Genomic DNA, 18,959 nt, shown 5'->3' on the forward strand with positions numbered 1-18,959 from the left:
GGCTGCAGGCTAAGTGGTCCATGCATGAATTGTGCGGCATCACCTGCATAAAGATTGAATATATGATGAATAAACAGCTACTACGAACAAAGTCAATATATGTTCACATTTAAATGTGCATCATGTGGAATGGCTCAGCTTGAGTCCTTTTGTGAAAACTGCACCTGACTGCTGTTGCCATAGTTTCTTTTATGTGTGCAATATACGGCAGAACACACAAAATAGAAAATCTATAAAATAAAGAGTAAAAGAGCACATACGTACAGCATGTATAATAAGCACTGTCGACTTGGTGTTTTTTCAATGAACATACAATAAAAATATTATTTCGGGGTTTTTTTTTATTTGGCAAAGCATCAGGGTGGGATTTCCCAGAGGCCTGGTTTAGTCGTACGACACTTCAAATCCATCTTTCTGTCTATTTTTCTTCTCAGTCGATGCTCTGAAGCATGCGTGAACGGTTGAGTCCACCCTCAAATCGCAGCGATGTCCTGAAATAGTCAATGGGACCTGAAGGGGCTAAAGATCACTGCAGAAGAAGCCACAGAGGCCTTCCTGTCAAAGGCAGTGCTTTCAAGGGGCCAGGGGTGAGGGGAAGCCAGAGGGAGAGAGCCGGAGACATGACATACATTTCATTACACTTAAACCAACTGTGGGTTCAACTCAGAGCCCTGGATTTCCAATGGTGTCTCCGAGGATGAAGTAAATGGAGGTATAAGAGAATGGTTTCTACAAAGAACACAATGGGTAGGTGGACAAAGGCGGGCAGCTGGACTAATTGCTTAGGGGCTTATAGGAATATTTCTCTAAGTACTTCTGTTTAAAGCTCAATTTAGTGGTGTACGTCACTCGAGTGAACATTAAATGCTTAAAATGTAAATCTCCTCTGGCTCTATCTGCAATCACAAAATATATCAAGAGGAAGAGATAACAACTTTCACATCTATTTTTCTAAATTAAAAAAAGCAGTTTATCGCCTAATATCTACATTTTTTTCTATGAATACACACATATCATTTGCAAGTTTTTTGTCCTGTAAAGCAAAAAAAACTCGCCTCCCTTTTTCCATCTTCCTTCTTTATTGCTGTTCGATGGCTCAGTTTAATTTCTCCCCATAAACAGCCTTGGATGTGTTTTAGACCGTAGAGGGGAAAACAGTACTTATCCCAGACATACCCAGAGTGGTCTTTTCAGCGAGAGCTCTCCTGGTCTTGTAGAGAGACTACTTGTCCATTAAGACTGTCAGAGGATGCTCTCAGAAATGAGAGGCCATATCTCTTTAAAGGTCTGTGGGGAGCAGGCAGAGACGGGGGTCGGGGTTAAAGGAGGGTTTGCTCGATGGGTGTAGAGTGGTGGCTGATCAGGGAAGGATTAACAAAAAATGAAAGCCTGACTCTGTGGCACAGTTTCCTCACTTTTGGAAGTACAATCACTGTAAAGACTCAATTCCTTCATTACATTATGGAAATTATCATTTGCAGTCTAACCTACTTTTCTTTACAAAGAAATGCCTATTTAAAATCCCTTGGAGTATTATTAAAAGTGCTATAGAATTACAAAACACTATTATTATTGCTCGCTTGGGGGGAGCCCTCGCTCATTAAGCTTCTAAGATGTCGTGGGTTTTGATTATTCTATCAGCCTCACTCTCTTATAATAGTGACAAACTCCTGCTATTTTGTTGCCAATCTCCTTCAAGCTGTCATACTGCTTGAAAGATCACAAAAACCTTCAAACGCACTTGTGATACGTCTTCAAATTCACCAGACGTAGCTTGATTCCCCCATTGAATTTGTAGGATTAACTTGAGGAAGAAACGTCTCATATTTCTTAACTGGTTCTTACGTCTGACATCAGAGTGTGTGAGATTCGAGCATACTGGTATTGTCCAGGGGAGGGAACCCTCACTCTAACCGTCAGCGCGTCTCCAAGTGGGACAGAGATGATTAAAACACACCATGGCTGTGACTGACAGACTCCCCACCGCTTCTAGCAGATGACATGTCTCCAAGTCACACAGAAAAGCAACTCCTCTAATTTTAACTCTGACTACAACACCGACCCCCTCTGTCAAAACCCTCAAAAAAAGCCATGCTGAGATTCTTAACCACAATAAAAGTGATAACAACCAAACAGAGAAAGAAGTTTAAAAAACAACAATAGGGAGGGAGGAGACAAAAGGGGTGAGAAGGCGCCATTTCCCTCTGGTGCGCACAAACAGCAGGAACCTGTGAGCTTGTGACAACACCTTCAAACATTTCTGTTACTTTCACAGAAATATCTGATGCTGATGCTCCAATGTGATGCTTCCGCAGCAGTCGTGTCCCAGCGCACATTCAACTTGGCAAGCTCTTGGTTACCAGAAAGAAAAAACACTCTCCTAATGGACTGTGTTTGACATTTGTCATGACAGGAATACAGTGAGGAGGAAAGAAGAAAAGAGGAGTGAGAGGTGGAAGGGGAAGAGGAAAACGGAAGAGTGGCAGAGGGTGATCAATGTGTGTAATTGTATGTGTGAAAATATATATAAATTTGGCATTCTCTGAGTTTTCTACAATTTTCATTTTTTCCCAGTCTGAGGGACAGATTGTGTGTGTATATATGTGTGTGTGTGTGTGTGTGTGTGTGTGTGTGTGTGTGTGTGTGTGTGTGTGTGGGGTGGGGGTGGGGGGGCGGTGTTCCTGTTATTGTCACGTTGTATAGAGAGCTCAGGGTCGCGTACTAAATGATTCACAGAAAACGGAATCTTTTACATTGGCGTCAGCAATTCAGCCGGGCGCCCTTGTGGGGGAATTCTTTTTGTGTGTTTTTATTGAAGTCTGCACTGAGCGCGCCCAAAAGCTCTGACAGGGGGCCCCCGAGGGCGCTTGTCTTCACCTCCAAATCATAAGATGGAGAGGCGAAGCTCCCTCTGTGCTCTCAATTATACCCCTCAACACCCCCTCTCACACATAGCACTGCAACCCTGCCCTTCCCACCCAAAAAATAAAACAGAGGCAGAGAAGAAAAGCCTTCAGTAATACTGTCCCAATGGAGGGCTCCGCGATCGCACTGTGCTGCTGGAACCGTTGACAGGCTCGATGCAGCGGGTCCATTCCCCCCGGTCTGTCAGAGTTGGTGCTACAGCATGACGGTTAGTACTTCTCTGGGGACCTGCCTCCTTTTGCTTGCCCCTATGTGCCCCTCAGATAACAGGCCCCTCCTCTGACCCATGGAAGCATCGTGGCTTTGCCCCAATTACTTCTGCGGGTAGGTGCAGCTCTGGGTTATGTGCCCCCTCATGTCTTCTTACCTTTTCCTATTCTCCCCCATGAGAGGGAGACCCATCTGAGGCTCCTGGCACATTCAGAGGGAGTTTGGAGGGGCGCCTAAAGGGGTAAAAGGGGGATGTGGGAGCTGCAAGAGGGTTAGTGTAATTTGATCAGAGGGCACAGCTGCATAAACAGGGGTATCGAGGAATTTATGTCAGTTTGGTGGAATTGACTTGACTTGGCGGCATGACGGCTCCTCTTCCCCAACCCCCGCCCCAAAAAATGGGTCATTTTCCACATGTATCAGTGAGTGACAAACCTCTCCAGCAATATAAGAGTAATACTGGAACTGCAGCACCAGCCACGGGTAGCTTGAGCCTTTTTCTCGAGCTGTGAAATTCCCCTTCTTTGGCTGTCTTTGCTAAAGACCTCATCCAAATCCTGCTGCCTGACCTGTCAAAAACAGCCCCATCCTCTTGAAAATGCCCAAACAAAATAAACCAACAACTGCTGGTAGGGTCAGAGGGCAGCTGCTCTGGGTGCCTGGACTCTGGCAGGGCCTTCTGATTGGTGGAAAAGGGCAGTGAGTAAAAAGGGAATCTTTTCAAAGTGAAATCTCCAGCTGATGGCTTAGGGCTCCACACCCCACAGTTTGTTTCTCTTGCTGCTGTCAGGAGTTTTGCCCGAGCCATTTGGAAGGATTAGAAAAAGTGGGGGAAGAAAAAAACTCATCTGGGCAGATTGTGTGTACTGTAGGGTCTGAGTGATGGCTCCAAGACCCCTCAGAGAGTGATAAACCTTTGACCTTGACAGCCTCCTGTGGTGACCCCTGACCTCTGGCTTTGTGCCACAGACTCGGTGAGACAGGTGCAGGCAGAAGAGTGACCACACCCCCATAGTCCAGGCAATATCTCTCTCATCCGACCTACTTGTCCTGACGGTCTTGACTCTTAACTACAAAAGGGAATCTTTCACTCAAGGCTGATGTAACTGGGTGAATTAGCATTTTTTTGCCAATGCAATTTTTTGACAAAAATGCTGTGTAGCATAATACAGACATACTGCATACTAAAACAACCATTATTTGAAACATGTAACAGCTACAATGGAAATACAAGGGACTAAGAGAAACTCAACTGGCAAAGAAAAACATAATTTTACAAAAGAAATACAAATGTCTTGTCAGAGGAGTAGAGGGCAAACGGCGGCACAAAAACATGTAACTGGGCCTCTTCCTGCGCCGCAGTAGGCACAAGCACCAAGGTCACGCCGTTCCGTGCCAGTCTTTCTGCAGATCCATTTCCTCTCCCTCGGCACTTCCCTCATGTTGTTGGCCCAGTGATTCAGTGCCTTGCATTAAGAGCAATTCACCTGCCTCCAGCGTCCCAGTGGCACAGGCCTCCTGGGGAAACCAGGTGGAGCATAAAAAAGTTCCACATATGGTAAAGTCAAGCTGCTCGGAGGCTGCCGAGTGTCTGCTGTGGGGATAGAGACTCCTAAAAGGCCCAGCTGGTACTTGGAAAAGGGCTTCTGCATTACTACACCTCAGTGTCTGTTTGGGCTCCCCTTTGGAAAGTGTTGGCCGGCGCACATGACCAACCATTTTAGATTTCTCCCTCTACCCTGCCTCATCCCTCGCTCCCTCCCGCCTTTCCAACTGGTTCTGTATCCAATTGAACATTTGGTCCTCCACTGCTGGTTAATCAAATTCCTCCATCTGGCCCCCCTATCCCTGTGGAACACAAAAGGTGCAGCCTGAGCCTGGGTCCAAGTGCATATTGGGAGGGAGGAGGGGGAGATGGAGACAGGGACTGCCTACCTAACTTACACAGCCCAGTCAACTAGATCAGGTAGAGAGCATGAGGCCAGGCCTGATCGTTTTGGGCAAACAGGAACAGCTTGGGACTAAGTATCAGAGCCCTGCTGTTCATATAGAGCTCTGGGATGGCTGTGGGTTCATATGACAGTAGGAGGGTTTTATGAGCTAATACCTCCACATACACTGTAGAATACAGAATAGAGTGGAGCCTAAGTACTGGCTGCAACAGAAGGGAAGCAGTACCCTGACACTGGTGTTATTTGGTCTCCTTGGCAGTAGAGGGCACTGGACTTTAAGATTAAGAAAACCATTTTAAAACGGCAAATTTGCTTGTTGTCTTCTTACAGTGCTTACTTGAATTCAAAGTGTGTCAGTTACTAAGCCTGTGCTCAGATCAAATACAGCTATCACAAGATATCACACGAAGCCAGATATGATCTTTAATCCCCTGGAGAGACTTCGTATCCTTCATGAAACATCTTCCTAACAGCATTTTTATTAGAAAAGACCTTTCAAGTGCAGTCCTGCCACACAAAGTTAAACAGGTTTTAAAGTGCAGTCACTTCCACAAAATGCTTCCCTCACAACTCTGACACATCCGACTGATCACGTCTTCTCTCTGCTCTGATTCAGCAGATGAACCTGGGCCTGAGGTAAAAAAAAAACGGGCCATAAACTGATTCACAGATATGGAATCAGTGGTGGCATCGCTGGTTCCTCGCTCCGCCTGTCCGTACTATCTATTGTATGATATCTATTCATGTCCAACCATCCTTTCCCCCTGCCAGGTGGCAAAACATGTGTCAATAATTAAACTGCTTTTACATAACAGGATACAGGAACACAATGCAATTTGCTCCCCATATTTCATTGGGCCTTTATGAAAGCACATGAGAGAGTGTAATTAATCAAACCACTGGAATATGTGAACGGCAATTTCCACTTAATGGCACTTACAGGGATTGGGTCCCTTAAGCACCACGTTCTGTCTACCAAATGAGCGGGATTCATTTTCATCTTCATAGTTCAGACAATAAAATCTGGTGTGGATGTTAAACAACACCCATTTGACATTAGGAAATCAGAAACAACAGCACATTGACTCTGTGTGGTCAGGTCTTAAGCGCCATAACTATCACACATTGCCCAAGTTTAGGATAAACTTATTCAGTCATATTTGAAACACTGTCAGGTCTGAACTTCAGGAATTAATATTCTTTTTAATGATCTTCCTTCAACCTCAAACCTGAGTGTTTGTTGTATATGCACCTTACCACAGGAGGCTAACCACCTCCCAGACAGGGACAGGAAGACGATCATTCACTGCTTTTAGTGGCTTTCTCAGAGAAGATGGGTCCTGGTCTAAATGGCACCCATGTCCCTAAAAGTGTTTCTCTCTCTCTCCCACCTCTCTTGTTCTCTCTCCCTCTGCCTCTCCAAAGACTCCTCTAAGTGCAGCATCTTGTTTCAGTAATTCAGCCAGGGCAGAGACAGTGGAGAGAGGAAAGTAATCGATTTCTCTCTCATTTGGTTCCTCCTAGACTTGCTGTAAAGCCTCTTGGGGAGTTCTGGACTATTGGACAGGACAATGTTATGGGAAAGACTGTCATTGCGTTTAAGGTCATCGTTACACCAAGGTTTCATTTTGAGTGTTTTTTATTGGTGTATGGAACAAAGTAGACAAACAAACAATGCTGTCATCGTTTTCAGGATGACAGACATCAAGCTGTGCCCTTTTTTTTCTTTCATAACACAATGCCATCCTAAATGATGGAGAGAAATATTATGCTCTACAGCAACATGATCCAGTGTCCAGATACACTCTAAAAAAACTGCTGCTAAGTACCAAGCTTTTAGTAAGGGCCATAGGTAAGTATTGGGTCTATAAAAAGATACCATCTCTAAATAATTTAGAGGAAATGCCTTTACTGTATGAACTCTATTCCTGCTTCCTGCCACAAATCCTGTTTCCCAAAGAGAGAGAAAAAGGAAATAGGAGCGCAGAAAAGGCTAATGACATGGATGACTGGGGTGATAATGTGCTTTTATTCCGCAGATTTCAAGAGTTTCAATTAAATATTAGACATCCTTTTATAAAGATGCAACCTATTTTCCCAATTGTATACAAGTATTAAGGCTCATCATGTATTCCATGATACATATTTGACTTTCTTTGGTTGTGGTATGGTGTCCTTCTGTTGTGTCATACAATGTGCCTGCTACTGTATGTACTGTGTATCCACAATCAAAAATACAGCAGGGAAAACACTGCATGTCTCGTCCCCTAAAGACTGATAATAGGCAGTCCAAGAGAAGCTGAACCTCAGCTTTTCAGTATCACAGCCAGGCATTAGCAACAGGTATAAAGGCGCTTCATCCTCTGTCAATAGTTTTCATCTACTTTATATTACTCCTTTATGGTTCCTAATAATTCATGCAATGTTTCAACTCAATGCCAACCAGCTAAATTCTTAATAACAGCCAGAAACTCTACAGGTCGAGCCACAAGTCATTTACATCTGATTGAGATATTCTTGCACAAACCAATTAAAAATGTAATACAACTACAAGCGCATCTTGGCATGCATTATTTTTCAAAAAAAGAGACCAGTCTTGTGTGTCATTAATGGTACGGCATCTGAAATACAAACAAGACAAATCTATCTATTGTTTATTAGCTCCTCAGGCTTTTTACCCTGAGGGCAGAATAAGAGAGGGAGGGGCAGAGGTCAGCGTAATTACCATTCACTCCCTCCTTGGAGTCAGACAGTGCTAAGACATGCATTGGCAAATTCCATGGCAGCATCGTATATCACATTACCATAATGCCCCATAGAGCTAACCTTTGTTCAATTCCACTTGATTCTAAGAGAGGAAAACAGCCTCTCTGACAGCCTCATCCACCCTCTGTGTTTCATGAGTTCAGTTGTTTGTCTTTGAGTCTTGTGACTGCTCTTGCTAAAGATGTGCTGATCCAAAAATAAAGCGTCGGGGGACGTGGAGGATCATTGAATCATCCTGGTTAGACTATCACATCATCTGGAGAGCTTCGAGGTTCAGTCTTAAACTGAGAAAAAAAGAAAGTTTGTCTTGGAAATAATACATAGTGTAGTGTCAAGCTCCAAGCCCACACTTTATACACAGTCTAATTGAATAATTATGCATTTCTATGGTTCACATTCTGATTAACAATTACATTGATTTATAAATCTTCTATAACACCTCATAGTTCGCCCCTGGTATCACAAAATTCACCTGGAAACATTCTCCATTTTGGCTTCTGTTGACAAACAACAAAATGCTAGCATTTGCAGCATCAATACACTCTAATATGCCTGTTGACTGAAAATGAGAGCACTGGTGCTGACAGAATGTGAAATACTGTTACTGAGCAAACGGGGCTTAGTGGAGATGTTTTCAGTCATGCTTAAAACCAATGGCTTTGGCTGTCTGTAGCAATCTTCAGCTGACGTGGAAGGACAAATGTTTCTACACGGGATGAGAGAAATATAGAGATGAGAAGTGTGCAAGTGTTGAGCAGACACAGGGAAAATGTAGACAACTGTAAAACAAAGAAATGAAAAACACAGGAGCGGACAAATCGAGCAAAAGAGAGGGGAAGGGGAACGATAGAGAAAGAAAGGAATAAAGAAAGAAAGAAAAAGAGATCTGTGAATTTCCCCTTCCTCCCCTGAGACCTCCCTTGATGCCAAGCATTCATCATCCAGCCTCTAATATCAGTTATTCTGTGGCTCCTCTGCTTACAGCAGAATTAATTTCTGCTTTAATTACTCTCATCGGCGGAATGCTGATGAAGGAGAGGGACGAGGCATTCTGGGACTTGGGCCTCATTCCACCGCTTTAATTTGAATGAATTCCACACGGAGACGCTGGCAAACAACTGGCAGCCGAGCCCCGGGAGCCACTCTGGGACTGCGCAGAAGAGCTGCAGCCGTGGCCCCCACCAACCTAGCTACCTTGTGTGTGCGCGCTTTTGTGTGTTTCCTTTTCTTGTGTGTATTACATGAAGCACGTTGATTGTGCACACGGATGAGCATTGAAGTGAAAAAGCAAGGGAGAGAGAACACACAAGTAGAGGAAAGAGGAGAGAAAACAATTGATGGATAAGTGATGAGTGCGTGTCCAGTGTGTGAGTATGTTTGCATTGTTTGTGTGTGAGTGTGCATGTGTGCGAGTGCAACATGTAATGTGCTTGCCTTCAAGGATATCAGTGAGGGCGAGAGTGAAAAAATTAGGAAAACCCCCTGAATGATTTCATACTGAGACAGAGAGAAGAGATCCATACAGACACGAGACATATGAAATATGAACCAGATCACCGACTGCAGCCCACTGAGTAACACCAGCTTTAGTTTAAGAGCTAAAATCATTAATAGTTTAGTTGATTATTCCAGAAACGACACATATACTCCGCAACAAACCCTCTCTCCATGGTTTATACAAGATCTAGCAGCATAAAGAGAAGGAAATATAAAATGGCTGTATGAATAGGAAAAGGCTGAATGTGAGATGCACAGTCCATGTTTGCATAATGAAAACAACTGCAGAAACTGTATAATATCACAGCAACCCGAGCAGAGGAGCAGAGAGAGCAGCCATAATTGACTTTTCTCCAAGCCAGCTTGGTAGTTACAGAATGTAACATATTGGATGAGGATTGTGATTGATTATGTGGGTCTGCCATACCGATTGGTTTGATTAAATGTAACCATGGGTTTCTTTTCCAAGCCCTAATGAAGCAGCAATTTGAAACTGAGAGATAGGAGGACGCTGAGCCAGGCTGTGTACAGCTCAGCACTGTAGATATGTGTGCACATGCACACAAACAAGGGTTCAAACCAGGTTAAATCAAACATTCAAACGCCTTTCATAAACAATAACTTAGATTTTGAAAGTCTTTATGATTCAATCTATTTAAAAAGTCTGATGTAAAACTGATGTAAAATAAATATCTTGGACTGAAATAACAAATTGTTGAAAAAACATGAGTCATGAATCTTTCTAAGGGAAGAAGAAAAAATTGTAGATGAGTAACACGCTTACAACCCAAGTATAGTTTAAGAATACCCAAATTCATTCCGTCGTGCTTGTTAACTTTCCTCTACACAATTCATCTCCTCCAATTTTTATGTCCTGAGCCATTTCTCCCCTTGTCCAGCAGAGGGTGAGGAGGCAGGTAGGTGTGACCTCCACTGACCCTGAAAACCTCTGGACAGGTGGGCGGTGGCCTACGTGCACTGTCCGTTTTGGCAGCAGCTCTCTTCCCCTCCCCGGCAGGGAGCTCAGGCCATGATGAGCAGCTGGGTCGCAAACACTAAGCACATTAATATCTTCTTAATGATAATAATCATTATGGCATAAGCACCCTCCCCAAAGTGGGAAGGCTCGCCGAATGTGCCAGAGTAGAATCGTCGTTAAGGTGAAAAAAAAAAAGGAAAAAAAAAAAAAAAAAGCGGAGACGAAATGACTCTTTTAATGGGCAGCATCTTACAGCCACCAGGATAATGCAGACACTAATGTAATAATGTGATAATGAGATACACCGAAGGCATTAGGGAGACCAAAAACTCAATGAAACCAGTGTGAATGAATAAATAAAATCTGTACTTGAACTGGCGTTGACACAACTTCCACTGCAATTACAAATCACATGAACAGATACATACTGCCAGCTTCTATAGCCTCGACTACATCATAGATACATGATTTACTTTATACAAACTCTCTAAGATTACCTTTCATCTAGCCCTCCCCGGGTTAATGCAGCACTTTAGCAACGTGTCTAACCATGCCTTTGAATCAGTAAGGTGCGTTTCCCATATACTTGCCTCATTTAATATAACTGTCAGTGTTCACCTATCATTGGCCATTATCTGTCTCATCCGCGTTCATTATTGAAGCTAATGATCTGTTGTCCTCTCTGCTCCCCATTGAAGGAGAACTACATTAAAAGTCTCTTACGAACTTAATTAGTAATTATAAATGTTAAAGATTAATCAGAGAGTGAGTGGCTTAAGGTTTACGTCTCTAGGCGGTGCCGGGACAAATGGAGAGACAAAGAGGCCATGTCGCTTCAGTGTTCACACTCTAATGTTACACTGGAAATGAAATGAGACATATGGGAAAAGTATGAGCATTTTACCTCTAATGAATGTCACGTGTGTTTTATCAATGGAAAAAGACGCACATACGACAACGTATTTTGTGAAAACAGAAAATGTCTGATGATGCATTATGCTTTTGTGATTAAAGTGACAAGTCTTACAGCCACATAAAGAATGTTGTATCCTTTCTATAATCTACAAACACTACTAGAGTGGATATAATGCTGTTACAGGAAGTAGCATTTAATATGGTAACCTATGATGCATGCACTACTCACATTATCTCTTTCTAACAAGATGGAAATAGATCCCCTTAATTAAATCCTGGGTGTACACTAATTCCATACTAAATCCGCACCTCTCTGACAATTCCACATCAGCAGCCCTGTGCACTCCAGTAAACATATAAGCACTGGTATCAACATTAAACCTTAATAACTTATAAAGCTTTCATCCAGGGAGTTCCTGTGTGGTTTCCATTAATGTGGAGGGAGTGTTCCGGAGCATGTTGATGCTCAAGCCGGGGGGGAGGGGTTATTTGGTGCAGAAGGAAGAAGGAAGACGAAGAGAAACTTAAGCTGTTCTGAGTTGTGAAATGATAGGGATACAAATTACCATATCTGCCTGAACTTCAAACACATTTGTGAGAGATTTGCCACGCTTGTCTTTCACTAGAGTTTGAACGTTAAACATTTCAGACTCAAAGTTAACAAAACATCAAGAAAATAGTAGCTGATTTTACAATAACAGGTGTCCATGTCTTACCTCTGCAATTTCTCTTTTAGAGGAGAAATGGCGGTACTTTGACTGTTGAGCAGGGAGTCATATCACACAAGACACACAGAGTGAGGTGATGGTGGGGGGCTGGCCGGTGGCCCGCAGCACCTGAAACCTATTAGAGAGCTTTGGAACATTCCACAGGGTTCTTCCACTTTGGCCAGAGGGCATCGTAAAGGTCCTCGCAGAGAGGGTTGGAGCAACTCAGACACTGACAAAAACACCCAGCAAGGTGAAACAGTAAAACTAGAGTCAGACATGGTAGAGCCTGACATCAAAGTCAAGTATATATATATATGATGGTGGTGTTGTTTGTGTTGTTATTAAGAAAACATGTTGCTTCTACCAGGTCCCTCACCCTGCATCCCTGCTGAAATATAAAATGTGGTCCAAGAGGCAATAAAAAACATTTTCTGCACCTCGATTTACAAGGTTTTTGTCTTTATAAAGAAACACTATGATTAAAACATTTACCCCTGGCAAGCCAAGCAAAAGTTTTATCAACTTTTTATCAAATGGTTTGCCATCTGGACTTAAAACAGTAGGGGCCCAATAGTGCGCTGACACTAAAAACAAACATGCATAAACACACACAAGCTGCTGCCAAATTTCTTGGAGATAGCCTTATCTACCCCGCAATGTGTGTATATATGTGTTTTAGTGGTACCAAGGCCCATCTCTTTGGCTGGATCTGAGTCCATGCCTCAGTGTTATGCTCACTGGGTTTAACTCTATGGGTGTCTGTGGCCTCTCCTCTGGCCGCCCGTGTCCATTTGCTCTGCGGGTATGGCAGGCCTGAGCTGACAGATGGCTGCCCCTCTCCATTCCGCTCCAGAGTAACACAGTAACTGGTTTTTCCTCCGCCGTTGACCTTGCCACAGCCAGCCAGCAATCCAGGCTGGCACTCGGCCTGTCGAACAGGAGGGTAATGAAGTCCAGCGCTGCTCACATGATTATTAAGGCTTTGACGCTGGGGGGCCTTTCAGAACCCTATCCCCTCCCCTCTCCTCCCTTGTCTGCCATTCACACCGCCAAACTTCGATGAGGATAGTCATTCGTTACTTGGTACTTTGGAAAACCACAACTGTGCTTCATAAAGAGAGTTTTAAACTTTTTAGGACGATCTTCACAATTAGTTTGTATTCAGAAAAAAAACCCACTTAAAACCTACTGTATTCAGCATACTTAGCAAAAATGTTCAGAACAACGTTGAAACTCTTTTTATATAATCATTGGAACATGATAGCTACTTGTGTTCCAGCATGCATGTCATTCTTGAAACACACCAAGTAACAGCCTCCACACAAAGTTAGATCAAATCTGTCACACTTCTATTGGTGCTGACAACCTCTAAAAGCAATGCAGCACACTACTTTACTCCCACTGTAATTCTCCCTTACCACAAGCATCTCTAGGCACGCTTGGAACCCGGGTCCCATCAGGGCCAAGCTGGGACTTGAAAGGTGTAGGTTGCAGCTCTGACCTTTACTACGGCAGGACTGTCTGTTTGCACTTCGCCCATGAGCCCCCCTCCAGTCGGACTACTAAGCAACCCCATCAGACCAGGGGGGCGCGTGCACCTACGGCCTTTGTGACATCTCAGAGACCGTGGGGAGGTGAAGTAATGCAGAGGTTAATTCTGATCATCCAGTATTTATGGGCTTTGCTTCAGAACAAGGGTTGGCATTAACACTCTAAAGGAGACATCCCTCCTGTATATCAATAAAACATCGGCAGAGGCACAGGAGGAGCCTACCTTTATTCAGGTCGCCAAAGTGGATATGCATAGAAGGAGTTTAAAATTAAACCATCCAATACTTCTTGTTGTTTTTCAATTTATCCTAGAAATGTTACACTTAAAAAATGCATTGAATTGGAATTCCATACATTAGAATTAATTACTTAACATATAAAAACAGTTGGACCAATCCCTGAGAGGAGTTTGCCCCAAATCGCCATGGTGACACCAACCTACCAATTGCAATGCAGTAAGGGGCAGCAAGTGTTCGCACCGAGTTTGTACAAACAGGCTGTATGAACTGAGAGCATCAGATATTTTCTCACATGTTGGCCTAGTCTGTGAAGTGTGGGGAAATGTCAGGAAAATCAATAGATAAGGACCACATCAGACTTAGCTTGTCTGGCCTAGCAACAGAGCATCCCCATGGTGATGTCAATTACCTCTGCTTTACAACAAAAACACCAGGAAGAGCAAAACTGTCTCTGCAATGCTGTAAAACTTTTAATGCAGTCTCTTGGTTACATTGAGGAATTTGTAAGAAAGTTTTTTTTTTTTTTTTTCTGTTTCCACACAGACAGGTAGGTAACACAGTGAATGTGAGAAGCTTATTGATACTTTTTTTTTTCTTTCTTGCAGCTCACTCTGATTTCTATTCTCCTCATGGACGCCACATTAGTCAGGGAGAGGTATAATGTAACGAGCAGTAAGGTGCGCATAATTGCATATTAGCAGCAACACACTTGGCTGCACGGGAGGTGACTGCGCTAACGAACAGAAAGACGTTATTAATCACCAATTAATAAAAGCAGGCAGATATCACACTCAGTATAAGGCATGCATGGTTTCCTTTGTTTCCACTGGCTGGTCCAAGCCTGTTCTCTTATTTATTTCATAAGATTGATCCTGTTCCTGTGCCGTGTTGTCTATCGAGTTCTGACTCTGATCTAGCCCCCTAGGAGTCAAATGAGGAGTGTTTGGTCGTGTTTGTTAGCAGATTACATGTGTATGTGCTCTATGAAAAGGAGGGAACACTATCAGACACACATAATCAAAGAGGATTATAGGAAAAGTAACACAGTATGTAAGTACCATTTTCTGTTTATGAAAAGAGTACTAATTGTAGTAATAAATGAGCTGCCACCAGGACAGAGAGAGTAATGGAAAGCATGTAATCCGTACACACTGCCCTTGTTGCACTAGCATCCACAGAGCAGAAGATATGTGTCCAGGGCCCTTAGTGATGAAACAAACACAGCTTTCAGCTTCAAATACTTTCACATTGTGCTTCCTGCCCGTTCCCTCACTAAGAGCCAATACTGTATTTTTTGCCAGGTTGGAACATGGTTTATATGAAAATGTGAACGCTACAGAGAGATACAGAGGAAAATGGAGAGATAGCGAATAGAGAGGGGGTAAAGGAGAAAGAGAGAACAGAGAGGGGGAGGAGAAACTAGAGGAGAGCTAAAGGCCTCTCACTTGCTCTCCTCTCCAGCTCTATAACGGCCCACAGTGCCTGCTTCACACAGAGCGGCCAGCTGTACAGCAAATGTGCCTTTCCCTCTCCGCCCCCAAACCTTTCCACCCCTCTAGTGCCCCCCTCCACCTGGGCCGACCAGGCCACCGGCTCCTCTCTGTGAGAGGAGGCTCCTCCCTGACTTGGCTTCAAGCTCAGTGCTGTCACCAACCCAAAAAGTCTGTAGAGGTGACCCCAAAAAACACTTTTCTGGTATGTGGTTTGGTTTGTTTGTTTGCAAGTGTCCTTCTGAGCACTGCCACCTTGGCAGTAGTTGTTTGGAACGAACAGAAGTGAGAAGAAAATTGGATTGAAAGCAAATATAACAGAGAAGCAAAAAACCCCTTTCACCTTTAAAACCCTTTAAGACAGAGCCCACGCTTCAAAACATGTCAGGGCTCTGAAAATCCTCATAGGGACATTTGAAACAGAGCGATAAATGGGCCAAACGTGCCCCCCATGAGGCTCCAAATGTCATAGTTTACAGTGGGGTCAAAGTGAAGCAATGGGGCGGCATGATGTCATGCTGATAAAACCAAACAGGCTTTGTGTCAATGAAAGTCCTTCAACAGTCCTCTTAAAAAGACAGACGACTTTATGAAAGCACTGCGGTTTTAATATATCTTCCAATGCAATTACTACTGCTCAAGATGGCAAACCAAACTGAAGGACAGATTTGTTTTCTAATCTCAAAGAAAAATACAAATAAGAGGTTTGATAGTGACGGCGGCAGCTGAAAGCTGTATAAATCTGTGTGTCTCTGGAGAAAAAACGGACACCCTCGATTCTGTAAGTGAGCCATGCCAAAAAAACTCTAAACTAAAGAGTGGCCAGCTGTCTTCTGGCCTGCTATTAAATTGCTCCTTGGATGGTGGCGATATCATTTTTTTCTCCATAGGAGTATCACACCAGGTCCCCAAACAGAGCGACCAGCTGTACAGCAAATGTGTACTGATCCATCTGGGCCCTAGCAGGCTGCAGCCGCCATCTTAAAACACGTGGGTCTGTTCATGGGTTTGGCTGGGGCTGGTCTGCAACACACCCATCTCCACCCATGGCCATCTCTTTCCTTTTCATTTACCTCTATTATCATAGTATATGTTGAGAAGATGTGCACCAGAGCTTTACTTTATGCCAGAATCAGGCCTGTCGACATCTGAATGTAATATCTATGCATCAAAATGTGCTGGCAGCTGTACAAATGAGACAGCCACGAGCACTGATGGGTGGAGGCTGAGTGCACTTGGTTAAGGGGGAGACGATTGTATTACAAAGACAGCTAATATGGACTTGTCTGGGTGAGACGGGCTCAGGTTTTTTTGTTCCATACACTTAGCACTATGGTTATGTCACGGCACATCACTATATATAGAGTTATCAGTGTGAAGTGACACCATGGAGCGGGGCATGGATGAAAACAACACCCCTATGAATCCAGCGTCTGCTCCATTACCTACGCTAATAACGCTGACAGCTGAGCGGAGATGACCCCAGCCCCCTGTTTCCCCTCTCCTGTGCAGATGGCCATTAAAAGGAGAAAGTGTCCCTTTTTCAGTGGAGAAGGTATTTAGAGCTTTCCAAATGAGTTTTTTTTCTGTGTTTTGGCCCAAATTGACTTTCCAGTGATAACAGGCTGGGTTGAATTAAAACAAATTCTATCTTCAAAGAGACAAGCCATATTAAACCACAAGATTACCATTACCATGTAGCACAAAGAATCTGATGCAAATAGAGCTTTTCAGTTTCAGTTGATTCAGTTATTTGATTCAGTTCTTCTTCCTTTGTTCTACACAACGCAGTCACTTCTGGATAACTTTATCTTTCTACCAAATTTCCATTATGATGAGTTTTGTTTTGTCCATATTTTATAGATCAAAAAACAAATGCATCTAACAGAAACCCTTTTGAGGAGTCTGATGAAACCCCTGATCATGTTGAATACAAAGCAACAGCATATCAGAGAAGTAAGACATCAGACAATAACCCAATCACCTATCCTCCTGTTATCTTAAGCTGCCTGAATTCCACTATTATGGGGAAACTGTGTGCTTGTGCGGCTGACAGACATAAAATAACCAGTAGGGGGGTTTGTTTTCTACCCTCCCAGAGTGTTCCGTGCCTGCCTTTGCGAGAGAAAGGACTAATGCTGGCATGGTACTGTATTAGGCACCCCCAGTAGAATAGTAGGTGAGCAGATCGCAAAGATGAATACAAAATACACACCTACACACTCTCAGCTCGTCTCTCTCCTTTGCAAATACACCGAAGCATCAAAATCACAAATCACATGCTTCTGATTGTTTATGCACAAACAGTGGGTCCCTGATAGAATTGCCTACCGGTCCTGATAGAATTGCCCACCGTGTTTAAATTCACCTGCGCCTAGAAGCGTGTCCCAAACAGAGAGGCGGTTTGGTTCCAGATCAATGAGTCTCTCTCCCACTGAAGACAACAGATAATGCAGTGTAATGAAAGAGCCGCCAAACGAGCTGAATAAATGAATGAATAAAGGAACGTGAGACCGGAATTCAGCCGCCTACTTACTGCAGGCAAAAAAAAAACCTGTTTTCCAATTGTCTGTTTTCAACAAATTATTCTACCTGCATACAAATGACAAACAAAAGTAAAGACATTCGCAGAGGTTAGTTTCGAAACAGCACTCACTGTTTAGGAATCTTGTGACAGAAAATGACAAATTTGAAATCACTTTGTGATACAAAATGTAATAAAACCAAATAAAACCAATCATTTTTTCAGTTGATTTGACGTCCTTAAATGTAGAGACCATGAAAGTATTTTATGGAATGTTTTGTATTAAGATCTCAGTTATCTGAACAGACTTCTCCGGTGAAAAAGCACAATATACAAAAATAATATTGTAAAATGTGGAGATTTTTGTTATCTTATTCAAATTTTAAATGAAATGAATTGCACTGAATTGTGTTTTGATATTTAGATAATTTAATATTCTGTATGGTCCCACTACTTCAAACTACCATCATTCACAGTGGTTTGAAGTGGAGAGATTGTGCTCCACAAGCATGCACACTTTATATATCATTCACATGCATGGGGAAATGATGGGATTATAAATGCACAACACTGGGGATGCAGTAGATGGTCAAAATATTAAAATAATTCCACCTATTTGGTGATGTGATCCAGACACTTGTGAGCCTGAATGAGACAGGGTCAAATATTTCATTACATATATCACATTCGTCCTGAGTATATGATTCATCTTGAAACTATTAAAAAACCTAGGTATGATTTTTTATTTTATTTTATTGAGAACCATTAAATACTTTTTTGATGAAAAGCCTGTTAAATTTGCCTAATGAGTTGTAATTTATATTGATGACGGTCTCGGAAAGTCATTCCCTCCAACATAATCACACACCTAAATGCCACATTAATCAAATGTATGCTACATTCTACTAATACTTTGGGAAATGTCGAAATAAATATTTAAAATAATATCAGACATGCACTGTTTTTATGACTTTGTTTTAGGAGTGCAGCAGAGACCATATTGAGTGTAACAAAAAGAGTTCTCTCCTACCCAGCATGTGGTTGGCCACGTGAACCTGGATGTCCCATTCACTGTAGAACACCATCTGACATTTGATGCACTGGTATGTCTTCTTCTGTAAGTTAGACCAAGACCAAGGGATAACTATGGTCAATTCTTAATCAAAACAATTTCACACTTAAAATCTGGTTAAGTCACTTC

General features: G+C 42.9%; 1 protein-coding gene across 3 annotated transcripts in view; it reads right to left on the reverse strand.

Annotated features, from left to right (window-relative positions):
* LOC306827445 (zinc finger protein 521-like) overlaps window positions 1-18,959 on the reverse strand; it is an 88,045-nt gene that overhangs the window by 26,608 nt on the left and 42,478 nt on the right. For 2 of the 3 annotated variants that reach the window (XM_079349268.1, XM_079349267.1), the window contains 2 exons: window positions 18,789-18,873; window positions 18,371-18,403 (listed from right to left, as the gene is read on the reverse strand). In XM_079349268.1, coding sequence (XP_079205394.1) covers window positions 18,371-18,403; window positions 18,789-18,873 — 118 coding nt within the window. The remainder of the gene's footprint in view (window positions 1-18,370; window positions 18,404-18,788; window positions 18,874-18,959) is intronic. The other variant, XM_079349269.1, reaches the window with a different exon arrangement.

Source organism: Symphodus melops, assembly GCF_947650265.1.
Source record: "Symphodus melops genome assembly, chromosome: 7".
In the NCBI taxonomy this organism is placed as follows: Eukaryota; Metazoa; Chordata; class Actinopteri; order Labriformes; family Labridae; genus Symphodus; species Symphodus melops.